This window comes from Fusarium odoratissimum (genome assembly GCF_000260195.1).
Source record: "Fusarium odoratissimum NRRL 54006 unplaced genomic scaffold supercont1.29, whole genome shotgun sequence".
Lineage (NCBI taxonomy): Eukaryota > Fungi > Ascomycota > Sordariomycetes > Hypocreales > Nectriaceae > Fusarium > Fusarium odoratissimum.
Window position 1 is genome coordinate 281,984 of NW_022158713.1, and position 17,616 is coordinate 299,599.

At 49.5% G+C, this 17,616-nt stretch overlaps 5 protein-coding genes across 6 annotated transcripts; 1 reads left to right on the top strand and 4 right to left on the bottom strand.

Moving 5' to 3' along the window:
• The first annotated feature begins 26 nt into the window (after positions 1–26).
• Positions 27–1,926, top strand: FOIG_12919 (uncharacterized protein). 2 transcript variants are annotated; one of them, XM_031213884.1, is made up of 2 exons: positions 27–42; positions 388–1,926. In XM_031213884.1, exon 2 carries the CDS (start codon positions 506–508, stop codon positions 1,559–1,561), a length of 1,056 nt encoding a protein of 351 aa, XP_031056458.1. In that variant the 5' UTR covers positions 27–42; positions 388–505; the 3' UTR covers positions 1,562–1,926. The 2 variants fall into 2 exon arrangements, with proteins under 2 accessions (XP_031056458.1, XP_031056457.1); XM_031213883.1 differs by lacking the exon at positions 27–42 and adding an exon at positions 81–297.
• On the bottom strand, positions 1,901–5,549 carry FOIG_12920 (uncharacterized protein). Its single transcript, XM_031213885.1, has 3 exons — positions 4,758–5,549; positions 3,091–4,661; positions 1,901–3,038 (listed from the first exon to the last, which is right to left on the bottom strand). Exons 1-3 carry the CDS (start codon positions 4,879–4,881, stop codon positions 2,499–2,501), a joined length of 2,235 nt encoding a protein of 744 aa, XP_031056459.1. The 5' UTR covers positions 4,882–5,549; the 3' UTR covers positions 1,901–2,498.
• A 2,617-nt stretch (positions 5,550–8,166) lies between these two features.
• FOIG_12921 (uncharacterized protein) lies at positions 8,167–10,185 on the bottom strand (the record flags this gene model as incomplete). Its single annotated transcript, XM_031213886.1, has 5 exons — positions 9,845–10,185; positions 9,368–9,779; positions 8,521–9,318; positions 8,315–8,495; positions 8,167–8,265 (listed from the first exon to the last, which is right to left on the bottom strand). The coding sequence occupies exons 1-5, from the start codon at positions 9,960–9,962 to the stop codon at positions 8,167–8,169; spliced, it is 1,608 nt and encodes a 535-aa protein (XP_031056460.1). The 5' UTR covers positions 9,963–10,185.
• A 1,045-nt stretch (positions 10,186–11,230) lies between these two features.
• On the bottom strand, positions 11,231–13,065 carry FOIG_12922 (uncharacterized protein). The gene is made up of 2 exons (XM_031213887.1): positions 12,159–13,065; positions 11,231–12,108 (listed from the first exon to the last, which is right to left on the bottom strand). The coding sequence occupies exons 1-2, from the start codon at positions 12,414–12,416 to the stop codon at positions 11,767–11,769; spliced, it is 600 nt and encodes a 199-aa protein (XP_031056461.1). The 5' UTR covers positions 12,417–13,065; the 3' UTR covers positions 11,231–11,766.
• A 1,363-nt stretch (positions 13,066–14,428) lies between these two features.
• Positions 14,429–16,241, bottom strand: FOIG_12923 (uncharacterized protein). The gene is made up of 2 exons (XM_031213888.1): positions 15,690–16,241; positions 14,429–15,598 (listed from the first exon to the last, which is right to left on the bottom strand). The coding sequence occupies exon 2, from the start codon at positions 14,938–14,940 to the stop codon at positions 14,632–14,634; it is 309 nt and encodes a 102-aa protein (XP_031056462.1). The 5' UTR covers positions 14,941–15,598; positions 15,690–16,241; the 3' UTR covers positions 14,429–14,631.
• Positions 16,242–17,616: the final 1,375 nt, after the last annotated feature.

The following is a 17,616-nucleotide window of genomic DNA, read 5'->3' on the forward strand; positions in this document are numbered from 1 at the left end:
GGATCCCTTGGCAGTGACAGGCAGCTGAAGCTACAGCACAGGGTATGTACTTCCAACAGCTTTCAATCCGTTATTGTCATCTTCTCTTCCCTTTTCCCACATTCAACCTTACTTTAGAGACATCCGCGTAAATACTTCCTGTGTTCTCTTTATTTTGCCCTAATTTCTACCTTTCCACCCCTGCTTCTACCAGCCACAACGCAGATCATTTACCAGCGGCTAGGAGGCTCTCACTTACACCATGTCTGCTTCGCGATCTGGCGCTGCCGTTCCAGCAGTCAGTGCCAACTTCGAAGAGTGTGTATTAGCATGTATTTCTATCGACTTTAAATATGACGCTTTGGTGATTCTGTTTGATCTTTCCAAGCATGCTGACTCTTACACCAGATCTCTCGCTTCCAAGCCCTTTCTCTTCGTTGTCGGGCCAGAGGCCAAGGAGTTCCATGTACACAAGGAACTCATCGGCCGACAATCGCCAGTCCTAAACGCCCTGGTAAATGGGAATATGAGAGAAGCTCGAGAAGGTCGCGTCGTATGGGCAGACCTAGATGTCGACACTTTTGTGCGCTTCGCCAAATTCGCCTACTCTGGTGACTACAGTGAAGCACAGCCTGTTCTTATCCCGGCACCAGAACTGGACACTGAAGGCAACCACTCGCCACTCAAATCATATACTCATGATGGGAATGGCTATGCATCCTCGTCTGGGCAGGACTCAGATGACTCTCGCAGCACCAGCTCGGATTCGGAGGAAATACGTGACGACAATGATTCTGATGAAGACGAGGACCTTGATGACGATGATGACTCTTCTGAAGGCACTCCAACCGGACACCACAGCCCTGCGGGCGACGAGGCAAGTTCATCTGAGGCTTCCACCACTGTAGACCACATGCCGACACGCAATGGCGGTAATCGACCCCCTTTCACCTACACCTACACCTATGAATATTGCGAGTGGAAGCTGCCAGCGGCCGTTGGCGAGTTTATACAGAGTTATCAGTCCAACAACGACCAACAAAATGGAGTTCTACAGTTGGCTGAAGACGGTGGGTTATCAAGACGCAAACGCAGGTGTCCGGATCAAAGTTATATGCTTGACGTAACAACCCCAATAGGAAAGCGGTTTGAAGCAATGAGAAACTTTGCCCGTCCTCCTTACAACTCACCCATGATTCACGGCGGCGCTCCGGCCGTGACTAGTTTGCAGAACACACAAGAAGGCAAATACTCATATCTGCCTGTCTTCCTCAGCCACGCACGTCTCTACATCCTGGCGGATAAGTATGGTGTTGAAGATCTCCGCCGTCTCTCCATCTGCCGCCTCCATTGTATACTCTACTACTTTTACTTCGACCAATACCATGTTCCCGACATTGTGGCCCTCGCGCAGGAGCTATTCGAGAATACTGTGGAGGATGACATTGCACGAGAGATTATTGTGGAGTACTTTGTGTGCTTCATTGAGTACATCCGGGATACCCCAGAAGTCAAAGAGCTACTACGCAAGGGAGGTGACTTTCCTGTAGCGTTGGTCTCTCGTATGGCCATGCGCTTGTAAACAGGAGAAGGCCTACATGTGGCACTGGACTGAGACGGAAGCGAGGCGTTAGGATTAGACATGTCAGGACGTTCAGGATTTGAAAAGGATATTTCGGACTACTTGGCTTTGCTTCTTCATTCCTCTACAGGAGGGAAAAGAATGGGGAAACATCATCGTTGGTTTGTGGCTGTCAATTTCGTTCAGGTACGGGATTTACTGTCTTGCGGACAATTCGATAGAAAAGCCTAGGTTACTAAAATAATGGCTATTCAGCACGTGTTATATGCTCCGTAAGAGATGCGAATGCAAAGGCGAAAGACGTCACACAATAGGCACACATAGAGCATGGACAGGTACACAGGACTAATGGAAGTAAGTCATCGAGGAATAATTTCATTTCCTATCTTTCGTCTCAAGTCTTTAATTCCTAGCTGCTGATGGCGACATGCTACCAAGCAAGCTCCCTTTCTTCTCTCCATCCAACGACCTTGAACCAGCCAGAGGAAGAAGTAATATTCGAAAAGAACAAACGCAAACGTAGATACACATTAGCGACTAGCGCAGCTCCTTCCATCAGAGGAGAAGATCTCGCAGCAAGACGTCGTAACCTGTATACACGTCTCCCTTCAAACTAAATGACTGAGATAGCCACTCGCAAGGTCACCCTGACATGAGCGTAAATGACATGCCATGACACAATGACGGGTTAACGTCCGCCTGAGATATATGAAGTTTATATGAACGTGAAACAAGAAAAAGTAGCTCGAAAGTAGCCACATAAAGAGAAAACAATTGGTCAAGTGAGTGACAAGAAGTTCGAAAGTAATTTAAATCATCCACCAGAAGAGTAAAGAAGTGTGAGCAGACCATAATGCTCAGGGTCTCTCCATGGTACCGCAGAACGCCGTTCCTTTTAATACTGTTTCATACAGGGCCATCAACGGCTGTAAGCCGTTCAATACGCCTGGCCAGGTACGGGTTTCCTGCTAAGAGAGCCCGAAGAAGATGGCCCCGAGCGAGGATCTTGAGAAGGATTCATGGGGCTGGGTCCAGGGGGGTTATGTCTTCGGTTCATCCCGCTCGGGCTTTGTGAACGGCCACCAGCAGGCCCAGGTGACTGAGAACGAGGTCCAGGACTCATGGGTCCGCCACTGGGCGGTCCATTACGGGGACCGGGTGACTGCGCTCGAGGTCCTGGGCTCATCGGACGTCCTTGAGGACGGCCGGGAGGTCCCATTGGTGATTGAGGACGACTGCCATTAGGATTAGGACCGGCAGGTGAGGCAGGTCGAGCTTGACCAAAGTTTCCTTGAGGGGTCATAGGTCGTTGTCCTTGAGGTTGATTAGGTCCAGGTCCTCGGGGAGGCCCACCAGCTTTAACAGGAGGGCCTGGGCGAGGGCCGCCTTGAGCAGGGCGGGGCTTCACAGGACGAGTTGACAAGCAGGTTCGAGGAACAACACCCTGTCGAGAACGGTCAAGTCGGATGCAGAGAGCCTGGAGAAAAGTTAGATTGGGCTGAAGCGTGAATTGGATTGTATAAACTTACCCAGCCATCATCGTACTCGTGAAGGAGTCGCACAAGGTCACCAGCTCTGAGTTCCAATTCATCGTCCATAGTGGGCTTGAAGTCAAGCTGCACGCGGTGAACGGCCGAGTTTGCGGGTCCACCAGCAGCAGCAATGGCCGCAGCGCCTGCAGAAGGACTGTCGGGACCTCCAGAAGGAGCGGAAGAGCTACTGTACTCAGTACCAGCGGGACTAGCGGGAACAGCTGCCATAGGGGCATTCGGAAGGGTCAGGTCAAGTTGCTGAGGGCCTCCAGCCTTGCGAATCGAAGTCTTACGAGCGACAATAGCGGCAACTGCAGGTCCATTGGCGGTGAGGGGTCCCTGGGGAGAAGAAGGTGATTGAGGCGAGACTGGAGCGGTGGCGGCAGCAACAGCCATGGTCGACTTTTCCGACATGGGGCTGGGAGAGGCCCTCAGCGCAGAAGCAGTCTCTTCCTGAACGGGAGATGGAACACGCTCGGCCTGTGTGCCGAAGGGGTTAGCAGGATCGACGCTTTGAGCTGTTGTTGGACGCTCCCAGGCACTGCCTCCAACGGCTCGAGGGGACAAGGGACCAGTAGCAGGCGAAGAAGCAGCAGCGGGTACAGCAAGAGTTAAACCTGCACCTTTGCTCGCGCGCTTCTCCTTTTCAAGGCCGTTCCAGTTGGGAAGGAATTGGGTGACGGGTCGGAGACTAACACGGGGAGCCTTTGCATCAGTGCGGATAGAGGCAGTTTCAATGGGCTCGGGAGACATAGAACGACGCACAGCAGCTGCGGCAACCATAGGAGGGCCACCGTTACCAGCCATCGGGCCATGAAGCTTCTCATCATCATCATTCTCGAGTCTTTCCATCTCAGCCTGCTTTCGGCGTTTAGTGAAGATAAAATAGACAAGCAAGCCCATGGCAAGTAATCCGCCAAGAACACCAAACGCGATTCCAGCCTTGGTTCCTGCGCTGGTACCACCACTAGCTTCTGGCGCAGCACTGGAGCTGGAGCTAGGTAGACTTGAGGCTCCAGACATGTCGGCAACTTCATCGATGGTTGTGGAAGCAGAAGCTGAGCCGGTGGCTTTGGCGAGAACGGATTCGATAGATTGACTGCCAGTGGGATCGCTAATAACGGAGGGGACGCTCGATGGGTCGTTACTAGTGGTAATTTGGGCGCGAGTTCTGGTCGGTTTAGCTGTTGAGCTCTCCTTCGCATCATCATCCTCGGATTTGCTGCGAGACTTGGCATCCTCGGCAGCCTTCTTCTTGGCAGCCTCTTCTGCCTTTTCCTTCTCTTCCTCCGCCTTTTCCTGTTTCGCCTTGTCTTCGGCAGCCTTTTTCTTCGCTGCTTCTTCCTCCTTCTCCGCCTGTTCTTTTGCCTTTTCCTTAGCTTCTTCGGCTTCCTTCTTTTTCTCTTCAGCCTCTTCCTTCTTCTTTTCTTCGGCCTCCTTCTTCGAGTCTCTCTCGTCGTCGTCATTTGAGGAGCCCGTTGGTTTAGGCTCATGGCCTACTGTTTTGTAGCCACCAATCTTCCCTTCGAAAGTAGCTTCCATTGTCTTGAAGACAGTCCTTATTTCTTCTACGATTGTGTTAGTTGGTACACAATTCACTGGTCAAAACTGATATCGCAATTCGGGAGGCCAATTTGGTGTACTCGAAGAAATGCAAAACTTACGTGGTTGTCTCTTTTGTACATGGCGCTTTGAGCCGTCGGATGAGACGTCGATCTCATGAGCAATGTTACCAAACCCAAAAAGCCCGTCGGCCCTCCGGTGTACTTGCAGATGCCGGAGATGCATGTTTGCTGGAGTTTCGGGGGATTAGGTATTGCGGCAACAAATTCAGATGACGAGATCGCGCGAAGATCACAATTCGAAGTCTGTCGTTTTGGTGAAATATATCGTCGTGGAAGACAAAAATGGCGGGGCTGGTTGTCAGGTCGACTGGAATGAAGGGCGTTGCAATAGAGGGCGGGAATAAAGAATGTGTCCCTTAGGGGTCTCGAGACTGATGTCCTTATACGGGCGGCGGCGGCGATGTCTCAGACGAGAACGGTGGGGGGAGGGTGTCGGTAACGAGGGTGATGTGAATTCGCAAGTTCAACTGCTAGTTACAACGTGAAATATGGATGTTGTTGGACCAGCTGCCAAACCAGAGTTAAATGTTGAAAGAAAGCGATGGATATGAATATCGCTCTGATAAACAAACAGCGCACGGCAGCAGTCTTGCAAAAACGCGCCAGGGGTTGAAACGAATGGACAAACTGAACTCAACACGGGCAATAGCCAAAGCAAGGTGACCGTGCAAAGAAACAGCTCTGAAAACGAGTGAACGATTTCAAGGTGGAAAGAGTGTAAAAGAATGGTGGTGGAGAGAAGAAAAGACAGTGGGCGGAAGAGGCCCTGGACGAGGATATGGTTGTGAGATGAGGAGATGGGGAAGGGCCAGGAGCAGCTCAGTGGAGGCACTTGCCAAATACAAGGTTACCGAGCAAGGTCCCCGGACTTCCCATTGAATTCCAGGACCTACTAATGTTTGATAGGGCCAACCGAGCCCCCAAGCTAAAGTAATCCTAGCGGGTAGCAGAGCTGAACCTGGCAGTGACAGGGCTCTGGCCATGTACTTTGTGGTATTCTCTGTGCTATGTTCAGTCTCCAGATAGGCCAATTTTATTGATGTTTCATCTTTGACCGGCTTTACAGTACACGGTGGTACAAGTCAGATTGTCCTCAGTCCTCGGTAGGATGCCAATTGCCTCCATTTGTGAGTTGTTGAATAGACATGCGCCATACAAAAATAAGGTACGTAGATGAGCTTGCATAAAGCTACATTGCAAGATGCACATCATGGTACATCGCACGACACTAGATTAGGCATATCGTATTCCAAATTTAACCTGCCACTTGTGCAGCCATCTCAGTTGTGTCGCCCGTATCACCATGACCATCACGACAGTGACTGCTATCAGGCCCACTAACGGATGAGACAGGGTCCTGATTCCCACTCATTTTATTCATGAGGCGCCGTGCATTAATGATGATCAGCAGAGAAGCATGCGGCCAAGGAAACCGAGTGACTTATGATTTGCCGAGAAGAGAAGAACCGAGGTGGGAGTCTTCAAGGCCGATCCTTGCTGAGTTGTGAGGACTGAGGAGGTTCACAATAGCCAGGGATAGCGCGTTGGCGGGGGCCAAGCATCAGGGGTGGCTTGGGCCACTGACGCCAGGCGTCAGGTACATAAGTCGTATGATTGGTTGGCGCAGACCCGCTGAATCTGTTTAGCCAGGAACCGTTGAGGCGCCGGCCAATCCGTAATGGCTTATCCAATCGACCCCTGTGCAGCGTGGCTGCTACAGCTCCCAGCTCCAGTGTCTTCCAATCCAAATTAGAGAATAGTCCGATTTCATTAAGATTATCCCACACCCACTCACACTCTCATCCTCTCCTTTTCCATGGATCCAACAACGAATATCGACCGATTCACTTAAGAATGTTAGTCTATCGAATTTGCCTTCGGTAAACGTTTTCATTTTGTGATCGGCTTCCTGCCCATAGCTGCTTACTGTGTCTGTTGAAGCGATACAAGAAGAGAAAATCCATCCATATTTGCACATACAGTGCTGTGTTTACATCTCGGCCAACTAACAAATGATCCCACCAAAAGCTTTGATTCGATAATAGGAATCAGTGAGGTCTTTTTCGTCCTATTTGAATGAGTGGCTCAATTTCTTCGGCAGGATATTGAATCTAGGGCTCTCACTAGCAATTATGCTAATTCCATTGATTCGACTGCCCATTTCCGCGAGATCAGAAGAAACAAACTCCTCCTTTGTTTGCGCCACTTTGACCGCTTAACTGACGCATTGACTTTATATGGGTTGAAACGACAGATGGAGACGAGTCTGTGCTTGATCTGTGCTCTTTCAATGTGTCCATCCATCCATCCATTGGAACCCACCCTTGTCATGCTGAGATGAGAAAGCATTTCGTGCAGCAATCGATTCTCGAAATGATTAGCGAAGTTTGACAAATATGCCTTGCACAGCATCATTGCATAAAAACACAAAATGGTTCACAATCTGGTCTAGATGAGCATTTTCAATCTCCAAACACAGGGATTTTAATTAATCTTTAATCACATCGTAACAACGTCACTGTTTCATGTTCAGCCTCGGTCCCTCTGTCTCGGTTGGCAAACAAATGATATCGATGTCAGATCCATTGTTGTTGTGGATATGGCCTGTTGTTTAAATTTACTCGACGCTTTTCCCCAGCTTCAGCTACAGGCGCCGGTGCTCCGCAGTCGATGAGACAAGGCTTTCCCTGTGATACCTCACTGGGTTCCTGGGTATCTAACCAAATTCACAAGGACTCCGTAGAGAGTAGATACTGGCTAAGTAAATGCCATAAGAGTCATTTCGGCTCTGTTTCGAGATCCTTGGTGTATCGATCACCTGCTGATAACAGTGCTGGCTACCTCTGAGAAGGTTGAAATTTCGCAGGATAGCCTGTTTTCGTCCTTTCTATCGTTACTCAAAATTGTAAGTGTGGCTGGTCAGAGACAATTGATTTTCAGGGGTTATGATCACCAATGTCTGAGACATGACATTCCTGCATGGCTTTGAATTTGTCTCAGTGTTAATGGGGGTTCCGTTTGTCCCTTGAACACTTTTAACATCACAAGGGCCTGAGATTCTTTGCAGACCATTAAAACTGCATTCCCTATAGGAGCGTAACACCTAAGGGAGGGGAACCTCTGCAATCATCAGTCGAAGCTCGAAGTGGCCTCCTCAACACGTCTGTTTAAGGTGGAATCACACCACCGAGTAAGGTAATGGGTAACTGGATCCCCAATTCATGAGGCGAGTTACCAAAACACTTCCAAGTTAGTCAAGTTACGATTCGCTCATGAGTACGCCGTTGAGCTTCCTAAATATGTACTTGAACTCTACCCATTTCAGCCGATGAGTTCTCAAGCCGCGACGTCCGACATGGCGATCTCGCTTTGGGGAGTCACCATAGGAAGCGATAAAAACACCAATAACCTTCCGCGGAATTTTCTATTCAGGCATCATCATATATCTCTATATATAGAAGGCAAATATGCTCATGTGTGAATCCAAACTGCTCGGTTCAACAGGCGTCATCATACAGTTATAAGTACAAGACCAGGCAAACGCTCGCTATGTTGAGTCAATGCTCCGGGTATATAATGCATCTCCCACAATCCACCTTCGCCTCTTCCTCTTCCTCTTCCTCTTCCTCTTCCTCTTCCTCTTCCTCTTCCTCTTCCTCTTCCTCTTCCTCTTCCTCTTCCTCTTCCTCTTCCTCTTCCTCTTCCTCTTCCTCTTCCTCTTCCTCTTCCTCTTCCTCTTCCTCTTCACATGGAATCTTCCATCTGTCGACTTCTCGCCTTGATCCAGTTATCCTTATCCAACTTTCCGCCTTGAGCTTCAAGACCCATTCCCCTTTCTACCCATTCTTTACTCTCCATATGCCGCAGTCGACTTAGCGCACGAGCAAATGCGAATGCTTCCTCAGAACTAGCAAAGAGATTTGAGTCTTTGAGCTTGTCAACGCTGTGTACCAGGTCATGGTTGGCAGCAGCATCCTCCGCGTGCTCGTGCTTCACGCCCTGATTCATGAGGCTTTCAGCGATCTCATCTCGGGAGACAAAGAGTTCTGAGAGGGGCTTTTCTGTAGTAAGGACAAGCTTGGCGTTGCCCTCATACACGACATCGATGAATGTGATGAAGCGACGCGCGAGATCTCGCTGCTGGTGAGTCATTGCGGGAATATCGGTTACAATGAATGCCTCGTAAGCCCGAACCAGCTCAATGAAATCAGCGGCAGATTTTGGTTGTCGAATCAATTCATCGAAGGTGAACCATGCCGCTCGTCCGCTGACTCGAGGAACATAAATCTCACGACCCCAGACCTTTTGCGTCTCGGGTCGAGGTTCAGGCTGTTCAGGATCGCCGAGGAACCGGAACCATTTCTCTGCGTGCGCATGCGCATGGCTGTCGAGTGACGTGTGATATACACCAGATGGAGGTCGAGGGATCTTTCGGTAATCGGTTGGCGAGTCGAGATTTATGACATGCAAGCGATTCTTGAGAAGTTCGATGGCGGGGATGAATGACTCTCGCTGGACACCGTTCTTGTACAGCTCGTCGGGGTGTCTGTTGGAAGTTGTTACCAGGACCACACCGTTTGCCATGAGAGATTCAAGCAGTCTGTATACGGTCAGCATTGAGCGAGTTTGAAGTAATAAAGTGCACCCACCGTCTCAAAATCATTGCATCTGCTACATCTGTGCACTGGAATTCATCGAAACAGAGCACATTTGCCTGCTGAGCAATGTCGGCCGCGATGTATGGTACCCCGTCAATGTCGTTTCCATGCTCCATTTTGAATCTATGAAGTCGCTTATGTACATCTTGCATGAAGTTGTTGAAATGAATTCGACTTTTTGACTTGACAGATGGAGGCAGAGTTTCGTATAACAGATCCATCAACATGGTCTTGCCACAACCCACGTCACCATAGAGATACAAGCCCCTCGGAAGGTTGTTAGGGATGTCCCCAGTAGCCGACCTGCTGCCGCCTGCGCCGAAAAGCGACGAGAATATTGACTTCTTCGAGGGCTTGAGGGATTCGATGCTGGGGTGCTGGACAGGTGGGGCGTCATATTTCTCTAACTCATGATATAAGTTTTGGAAATTCTGTATGATCCCTTCTCTCTTGTCAGTACTTGCTTACGTTCCTGACTGGATTCCGACATCCTCACCTCTTTGGTGTTCATCGTTTCGCAATCTGCCCGCCTGTACTCTTCTGTCATACTCTGGAATTGGACCTCCGCCATGTACAGGTTCAGCATCGACTACTGTTGCCATCGATCGCGATCGATTTAAACATGACGTCGATAGGTTGGCGCCTTGGATCGTAAGGGCTTGCTGTGTTTGCCGGTAATATAAGCCTGTTCTCAAGGCCTGCGGTGTTGCGCTCGTCCGAAGCGTCCTCGCAAATCTGCCGCCATCCGCCAATGGCCGTAACAATCGAGGATGGCGAACAGTGGCACTACACCTCAGCGCGCCGCGCATTTTGATCGCATATATGTCGCAAGAATCGAGGCGGTTTCGTTTGCGATCGGTCGCTGGTGAGTTTACGGAAATAAGTTTGTAATATGAGAGAGGTAATCATGGAGGGGAGTTGCGAATCCGGTATTCAAGTGACGATAGTGTGGGCCGGGTTTAGAATTGGTTCCCGGTACTGGTATTCCATCCGCGACCCGAAGGCTACCGATATTCCCGGAGGTACTTTCAATTAAGCAGTCTTGTGTCAGCTTGCCGAGGCTCACTAACACACGTTACTTGATGGTTTTCAGTAGCTTACCCTAGATGCTCGATTCAGACTTCAACAGTCAGCTGTTCTCAACTCTCTCCTGTAAAAATTCTTTCTTGGCACGCACTGTTAGTGCGGTGCTAGGAGCGGGATTTTCTGCAGGCCACGCGACCACACAAAAACTGCGGGGACGCTATCGGCTCCCTAACAGCAGTTTTCAGAGAAGGAATTTGGAGAGTTCGCCTTCTCTGACAACACCTTTGTCGGATCTAATGGCGGCACCTCAGAACCAGAACGCCTTAGATATCGGAGGACGGTGCCCGTGGCATCGGTAGCGACATCCTCCCGATCAACGACGCCGATTGCGATGGGTTTTTCCCCTTTGAAGGCAAGCCGCACCGCCGGCCTCTGATTCCTTCCCAAGGTTTTTCCCTGCCGCCACGACATACGACTACGAGCTACAACTTGGTTACTGGAGATTGTGGACTGCGTCAGCAGATGTAGCGATGCGTGAGAGAATTCTGGTCGGTGGAAAAAGTCGACAGTATGCCCCCGAACCCGCTGACGGGTGACGGGCTCGAGAAAATACAGCGCCTTTTGTGCCTTGGTATGCTGGATGGTGAAGGAAGCGGGGTATCCTGTACCTAGCTAGCTCAGCACGTCTTTTGCCCAGTAGGAGATTTGGCTTCGTTACAGCCACCCAGACGAAAAATACACAAACAAACAAACAAACAAACAAACAAACAAACAGTCAGCTGTTCACAATTTCACATGATATATCGCCAACACTGCAGACTCAAACCTCTAGGTTTAAGCTCTTTGTCAGCTCTTTCTAAACGCTATATTCGAGCGTAATTATTCATTTGAAGACCGGCCCGGTTGCTATGCTCTCGGGGTTTATAATCAAGATGCCGATTCAACTCCGAAGGCAATGCATCAGCAATTATGAATCCTAGTGCGCAGGTCAGAACCCCTTGGATGTTGCGAGATGGTTCCAAACTCCTCTGACCACGATTCGGAGAACCATCTCCGACCAAGGTAAGTGACTCGATAGTAATGGCAAGTCGGCATCCAAAACACGCATGCGGTTATTACTATAAGATTGGATATTTGAAACCTGGCGAGTGACGGGGTTCGAGGTTATGCATCGGTCGAAGAAGTACTTTGACCCAGTGATCGATTCATTGCCTGGTAGATACAAGCTTCGATGTACGGGCTCACAGGTATTATGGTCTAGTAAATAATATATTCAAATTACTCCCGCTGTTTTAAACACAGTTCCCAGACGATTCCGTGGATATCATGTCGCATCTCTCCAAACATGCCATCGACTTCTCTGCCTAGGCCATAATAACAGCAAGACCAACGACAGCGACCAGACCAGCGAGAGGAGCACCAAGGACGCCAGCAGCATTGTCGTCGTTCTTACCATCCTTGGACTTTCCGGAGCTGCTGTCGCTATCTGAATCGGCGTCATCAGCGTCCACCAACTCGCCACCAAATGGCTTCTTGCCAGGGTTGACTCCAGAGCTTAGCTCCGATGCACGCTTCTTGTAGTCGGAGAGAGTCTTGTTGGAGTCGGCGTTGATGATACCGACCATACCCGAGGCGCATTCTTTGCCCTGGGAGGAATAGAAAGGCGTAGGGTCAGTGTCATTGACGGTGACCTTGAATATCTTGTCCTAGAGACGTGTTAGAAATCGCAAAGATGGCCCGAGGAGTCGCAGCTTACGGCAGATCCATTGTCAGTGGGAAAGAAACCGGAGAAGAAGCCAGTGCCCATATCGAGAGGAGAGCAAGGGTATCGGTAATCGCCAGCAACGACGCTGTGGTTCTTGGGCTCGAAGTGGAATTCGAGGACATCACCCTTCTCAGCCTCAACCTCCTCAGGGTCGAACTTGTCGTCGCTGGTAGCTGTGATTTTAATAGTCTTGGCGCTGGCCAGGTAAGCCAAAATGGCTGAGGCGAACAACGTCTTGAGCGAAGGCATTCTCGGTGGTAGGGTGGTGCTGTAATACTACGTGATGCGTGGTGTTAAGAGTACGAGCGGATGAGGATCAAGAAGCACGATAGGCAAGTTGGAGTTTATCAGTTTCTGAGAAGTTGACCGCTACGAGCAAGCCTGATAAAAAAGATTCAACGTCAGGCCAAGAGTCGCCTGTTGCCCAGCAGCCCCTAACATCAAGGCAATTTTTCCGTGTTACTTCTGACATGGGCCAGCCGATACTCCGTATTCTGATTGCCTAACAGAGACGCCAAGATCAGGTTTTGACCAAGGGGAGATCAAGGAGATGCAGGGACTCTCCATCACGAAAGACTCACTGGTTTGTGCGTTGAGGTCGGTTATTTGTTCCATCGAGAGCCCTGTTTACTTGTGCAACCCCGGCAACCAGAAGCACAGGGATGATGGCTTACCCTAGAGCTCCAGTATGCAGCCTGAAATCTGCACGTTCGTCGAAGTCGACTTACAACATGCGTGATCCTCCAAATTGACAAGGGTTCGGGTCTAGAACTCTGTTGCAAGATAAGACAATAGTTTAATGGTGTCAATGGTGTCAATGGAATGTTTCTTCAGTCTCGGACGATAGTTCAGACACATGCCATTAAACAAAGCTGTGGGGCACAGCTGAGACCGTCAGTCTAGGACGAGGTGAATGTTGCAAACGGCTGAGACGGTGCATCTATCCTTGTTGCTGATCTCGTAAGGTAACATGGGTTCCATTCACCGCCCTACGCGCGTCGTTTACGACGTAGTGTGCTGATATGTGGGATGCTTGTCTCCCTTTGTATAGTACAGAGGTTTAGCAAAGAACGGACTTTTGCCCTGCAGGGCAGGCATCAAGGCCTTCTCATGACTCTGGTAACTTTTCAACGTCCGTTAGTGAAACGATGGTATGTGCATTAGTTAGTCTGCAATGCAGGCACGTACTATGTCATCAACGAGAACTGTGATCGTTCTATGGCTTAACTATTTTCCCATATCATGAAGCTTGTTTTCGCCAAGTAACGGTGTAATGTACTCTATACATACTCCAGGTTGGTGTACTGACTGACTCAGCTCGTGCCCCATCTCCCGATATCACTTCCGGGGTCCCGGAATACCGGTGTTAAAAACCGGAATGCTCCACAATGATTCCGGGTCCGAGTGTTCAGCGGTCCGACAAAGAATTAACCTTCTCCGGTCGCTGGGCATTTTCGGAAGCTATGGCCAAACCTGGCCGTAAACCCGAAACGAGTGGTCGGGGACTCGGCGTCCTCGGCCGAGAATGACTAGCTCGGACATCGTAAAGGGACGGATCCATCGACGCCAGTCTAGATCCCGGGAATTGATGATGATGGGGCTGAACCGCACCTTTAACTTTGGCCCAATGTAATCATGAACGGACTTTTATTAGATCGACGTTATGATCTGCAAAGCAAATTGAGCCCTAAACCTGATCATGATGTCGAGTGACACCTGTGTCATCCCCACGGGACGCAAACGATATGGGGTTTAATATCAACAAATAATCAAGTTGATGCAGGAATTTCGGTAACAGGAAAGAATCAGCTATTGTGGCATGTCATCAAATTTCCCCAGTATCCCCACATACATACTCTACGGCCTGAGGCTGAGCTGCAATGGCAAATCAAGGGGGCCAAAGATGAAGAAACATCGTTTCGCAGCGTGCCTCGCGAGTCTCCTACCACATCTAGAAGAATCAATATTGTGATCCGCGAACAGCTAAGATATATGGTCTGGGTCTCGACCTTGTATAGACTGGGGCCAAGATTCTCACGTGAAACACGAACGACATGCGACTTTCGATTCAGCATCCAAAAGATCTACAGATAAAGTGGTCAAGAGATCAAGCCACGCACTAGCTGCTGTCACCGGCTATCGTACCTGAACAAGGCCACGGAGGCCATTGTTCCTTATTACTACGTAGTATAGTGAGTATGCGATGTTCTAGACTCCATTGATGACATGCATGCCCTAGGGATGAACCGCTAAAACGTTCAAAGACACCAAGGTAGTACAGTAGAACGTAACGCAATGTTCAATAAACAATGGGCTAGAACATTGAAGAATACAACCGTACACTACTGAACACCTAAAGTGAAGGGAATATTGGTTGTTCCTAGCCGTCAATGGGCTGAACAGTGCCGGGAACCTTTGTACTTACTTCGTTATCAGAGTTTGTCTTTATGCCTAGAATTGCTTATTAGCAACTAATCGCTGAGTGTTTACCAACAGCATGACACAGCAGCAAGAGTAGCACAACTGAATAGACAACAGCACAATCAACGAGACGCATGCAAAATTCCATAACCGATGTATCCCGATCGCCAACAACAGCCTCAAAAGAGGTACTTGAGAACCCGAGCCAGTAAAACTTCCCCGGCTCCCCAACACCAGAACGCAAATGGAACATTAGGCTGTGGGTCATGGAAGAAGACGAAGACTCTGCCGCGATTCTCATCATGGTTTCAGCCCCATCGACGATACGACCCGAAAGAGTCCTTTTTTCCATTCCCCAAAGTTACATTCCTAATTGACGAACCAATAGAAGTCAAATGTCAGATATGCCATCAGGCGAACTGTCAGATCAAACCAGATGCAGAGCCGCTTGACGAAAGTACATTTAGTCTAATGCCATGTGGTCATGCTGCTTGCTTGCAGTGCCTCGAAGGGTGGTTCGAGAATCAGGGCACTTGCCCGTTCTGCCGAGTCGATCTCATCTATCCCGGGTGTGGGCATACAGTTCCAGTGAGACCCCTGACTAGGGAAGGACTTCATCTGCTACCAAGGACACTACCAGACCAGGGCAGGATCCCGAATCTCTGTGCGCGGTGCCTCAAAGCAAGATTGCTGACTCGAGCAGAAGAAAAACTTGAACAAGCCATGGAAGGGTTTCGAGCAGCCAGACTGCGACTTCACTACACCAAAGCACCCACTGACGAGACAATTATGCTGAACATGAGAGACGAGTTTGAGACAGTGCTCCGAGATGAGGTATACCTCAAACGACTAAGCACGTGGTTGACAAGCTGGTAGGGCGCCATGATGCAGGGAGTCATGACTCGATCGATGGTAGGTAGGGGTGAGATAGCCTTTGAGATGCAACTACTATCCGCGGAAATCGTAAAAGTACACGATACTTAGTCCGTAGCAACAGAAATTTCCTCAGCCTGCTCGAGTCAGAAAGTGAAAGATATACAGGGATAGAGAGTGGCTGAAAGAAGCGGTATTGTGCAACCCAAGCTGCCGCATGTTAGATACCTGTCTCTCAGGCATCATCGGCGAAGCTGCCATGGAACAACCACGTTTTCCCCCCATAACCACCTGAATCGCGAATGTGACGTGGATGCTACGTATGCACATGCGTTGAAAAAAATTCCCGAGGACTGGCAAGGACGGGCCGACAATTCAGCTGTCTAGGGACCTTATGGTGGTCGATCTGGTGCATAAGCTTGAGTCGGTACTGGGTTTCGCACCTAGTATCCGTCCGAACTGACTCGACGACCTCTGATTGGGAGCGGCCTTGGTTTTGATGGTTGTGAATTGCTTATTAGTTTTGTGATCCGAGACGCCAGCCTCGGATGTTTTGCAGAATAGGGAAACCAAACAAAGAGCCGCAGGGAGATATGGAGGGCTGAGTAATTTAGAGATGAGGGAGGATTGAAGGCAGCGCGCGGACAAGAAGGAGAGTCCGAATAGGTAGTTGAAGTGGATCTCCGGCGGGAGGAGGGGCGCAGGACAGACCCACTCTCAACGGCAGCTCCGTGACCGCGACGGGCAACAACGGGTCGGGACCATAGAAATCAGTGGGAATCAAGAGTCAAGACAAGATTACAAAGATATTAGTGAGTGAGCCATTTCCGTGTTGCTAAAGCTCTATTCCCCATTAAAGTCGCCAAGACTGCGTATTTTCGAGTCAATGCTTCTCCTGTTTCTTGTTTCTGACCAATATTGTTCCGTACTTGCAGCTTTCTCGGCCGGGTCGTCGGAGGACAATACAAGGATGGTAAGAGTATCCTCTTCCCCCTTGTAAATGGGTGTGACTGTGGTGCAGCTTGGATAATTTTTTATAGTCGGTCTGGAAACCGGGTTGATGTCCGGTACACCCGCTACCACGACCGTGGCGCTGGGACTCATGCTTGCACGGCCTGCTGCAGCCCCCATTGAAACATGTAAGTGACACATCATATACGGTGAGAATAGCTAGACGTAGGGACATTAAGCGAGAAGAATGTGTATTATCATACGAGTTCTAAAGATGGTGATGAAGTGACTGCCGAGGCATGGATGTGTATTTCGGCAAACCGAATTATATCGGCCAACAATGATTGGTTTTCAAGGTTATACACAGTCTGCTTTGTAGAAAGTTGTCTAACCTGGGATTTCCCTAGGGACCAGAGTAGATTCGATCTGATACTTAGATAACGGCTTTTGATATTTACTACAGTGGGTAACAAAAGTCTGTTGGCGACTAACAGTTCTTGTAATTATTTGTCTCGTTACCTAGTTTGTATAAAACTGACCAGTTTTGCTAACCCTCAACGGTCGGCATTTGCCGAGGTGGGGACGGGGTCTGGACTTGAGCCCCTCAGCCACATCTCGACGTTGAGTTCCAAACCCTTGGAACAGCCTTGGGGTCTTCTTCCCTGGCGAAGATCGAGATTTAGGGGGGGCTCACCCAAATTTGGGGAATGGCAGGCACATGACGATATCTTCGCCAGCCCAAGCCCCAGGTCCGAGTTTATCGCGGTGGGTGCAAAACACACTGCGTCATATCGCGACATCGTCTAGTCATTATGGCACAGCCAACTCAATCATAGCATCCAATCTCAATCTGTAAGTACCTAGTCCAAAGATGAGCGGTGCGCTCTCCTGCGCAAATGTCCCTTGTCCTGCTGGACTTACCAAGCTTGGCTGTTGCTTCCACCCAAGCAAATGACTGCTCAGATGCTTTTTTCTTTCATACGAATCAATCAGGATAGCTAAAAAGTTCCAGCATGTTACATCGCATAGACGTGCCTATTACAGTATGATCATGATCCGCTTGGTTCGTTCTAGGCTCGCGATCTGTCTCCCTTGATTGATCCCGGCCATTTCGATAATGCCATTACGTTCTCTGTATTTGCGCCCGTCGCGTTAGGCACTGTACTGTGCAATACGGTCCTCGAGCTGTGGTTGGGCCATCTCT

Bases quoted from the DNA above. Each gene is read 5' to 3' on its own strand.
- FOIG_12923 (XM_031213888.1), bottom strand. From the start codon at position 14,940: ATGGAAAAAAGGACTCTTTCGGGTCGTATCGTCGATGGGGCTGAAACC.
- FOIG_12919 (XM_031213883.1), top strand. From the start codon at position 242: ATGTCTGCTTCGCGATCTGGCGCTGCCGTTCCAGCAGTCAGTGCCAAC. The intron at 298-387 runs GTGTGTATTAGC...CTCTTACACCAG, and splicing joins GTCAGTGCCAACTTCGAAGA to ATCTCTCGCTTCCAAGCCCT.
- FOIG_12922 (XM_031213887.1), bottom strand. From the start codon at position 12,416: ATGCCTTCGCTCAAGACGTTGTTCGCCTCAGCCATTTTGGCTTACCTG. The intron at 12,109-12,158 runs GTAAGCTGCGAC...ACACGTCTCTAG, and splicing joins CCACTGACAATGGATCTGCC to GACAAGATATTCAAGGTCAC.
- FOIG_12920 (XM_031213885.1), bottom strand. From the start codon at position 4,881: ATGCATCTCCGGCATCTGCAAGTACACCGGAGGGCCGACGGGCTTTTT. The intron at 4,662-4,757 runs GTAAGTTTTGCA...ACACAATCGTAG, and splicing joins TGTACAAAAGAGACAACCAC to AAGAAATAAGGACTGTCTTC. The intron at 3,039-3,090 runs GTAAGTTTATAC...ACTTTTCTCCAG, and splicing joins ACGAGTACGATGATGGCTGG to GCTCTCTGCATCCGACTTGA.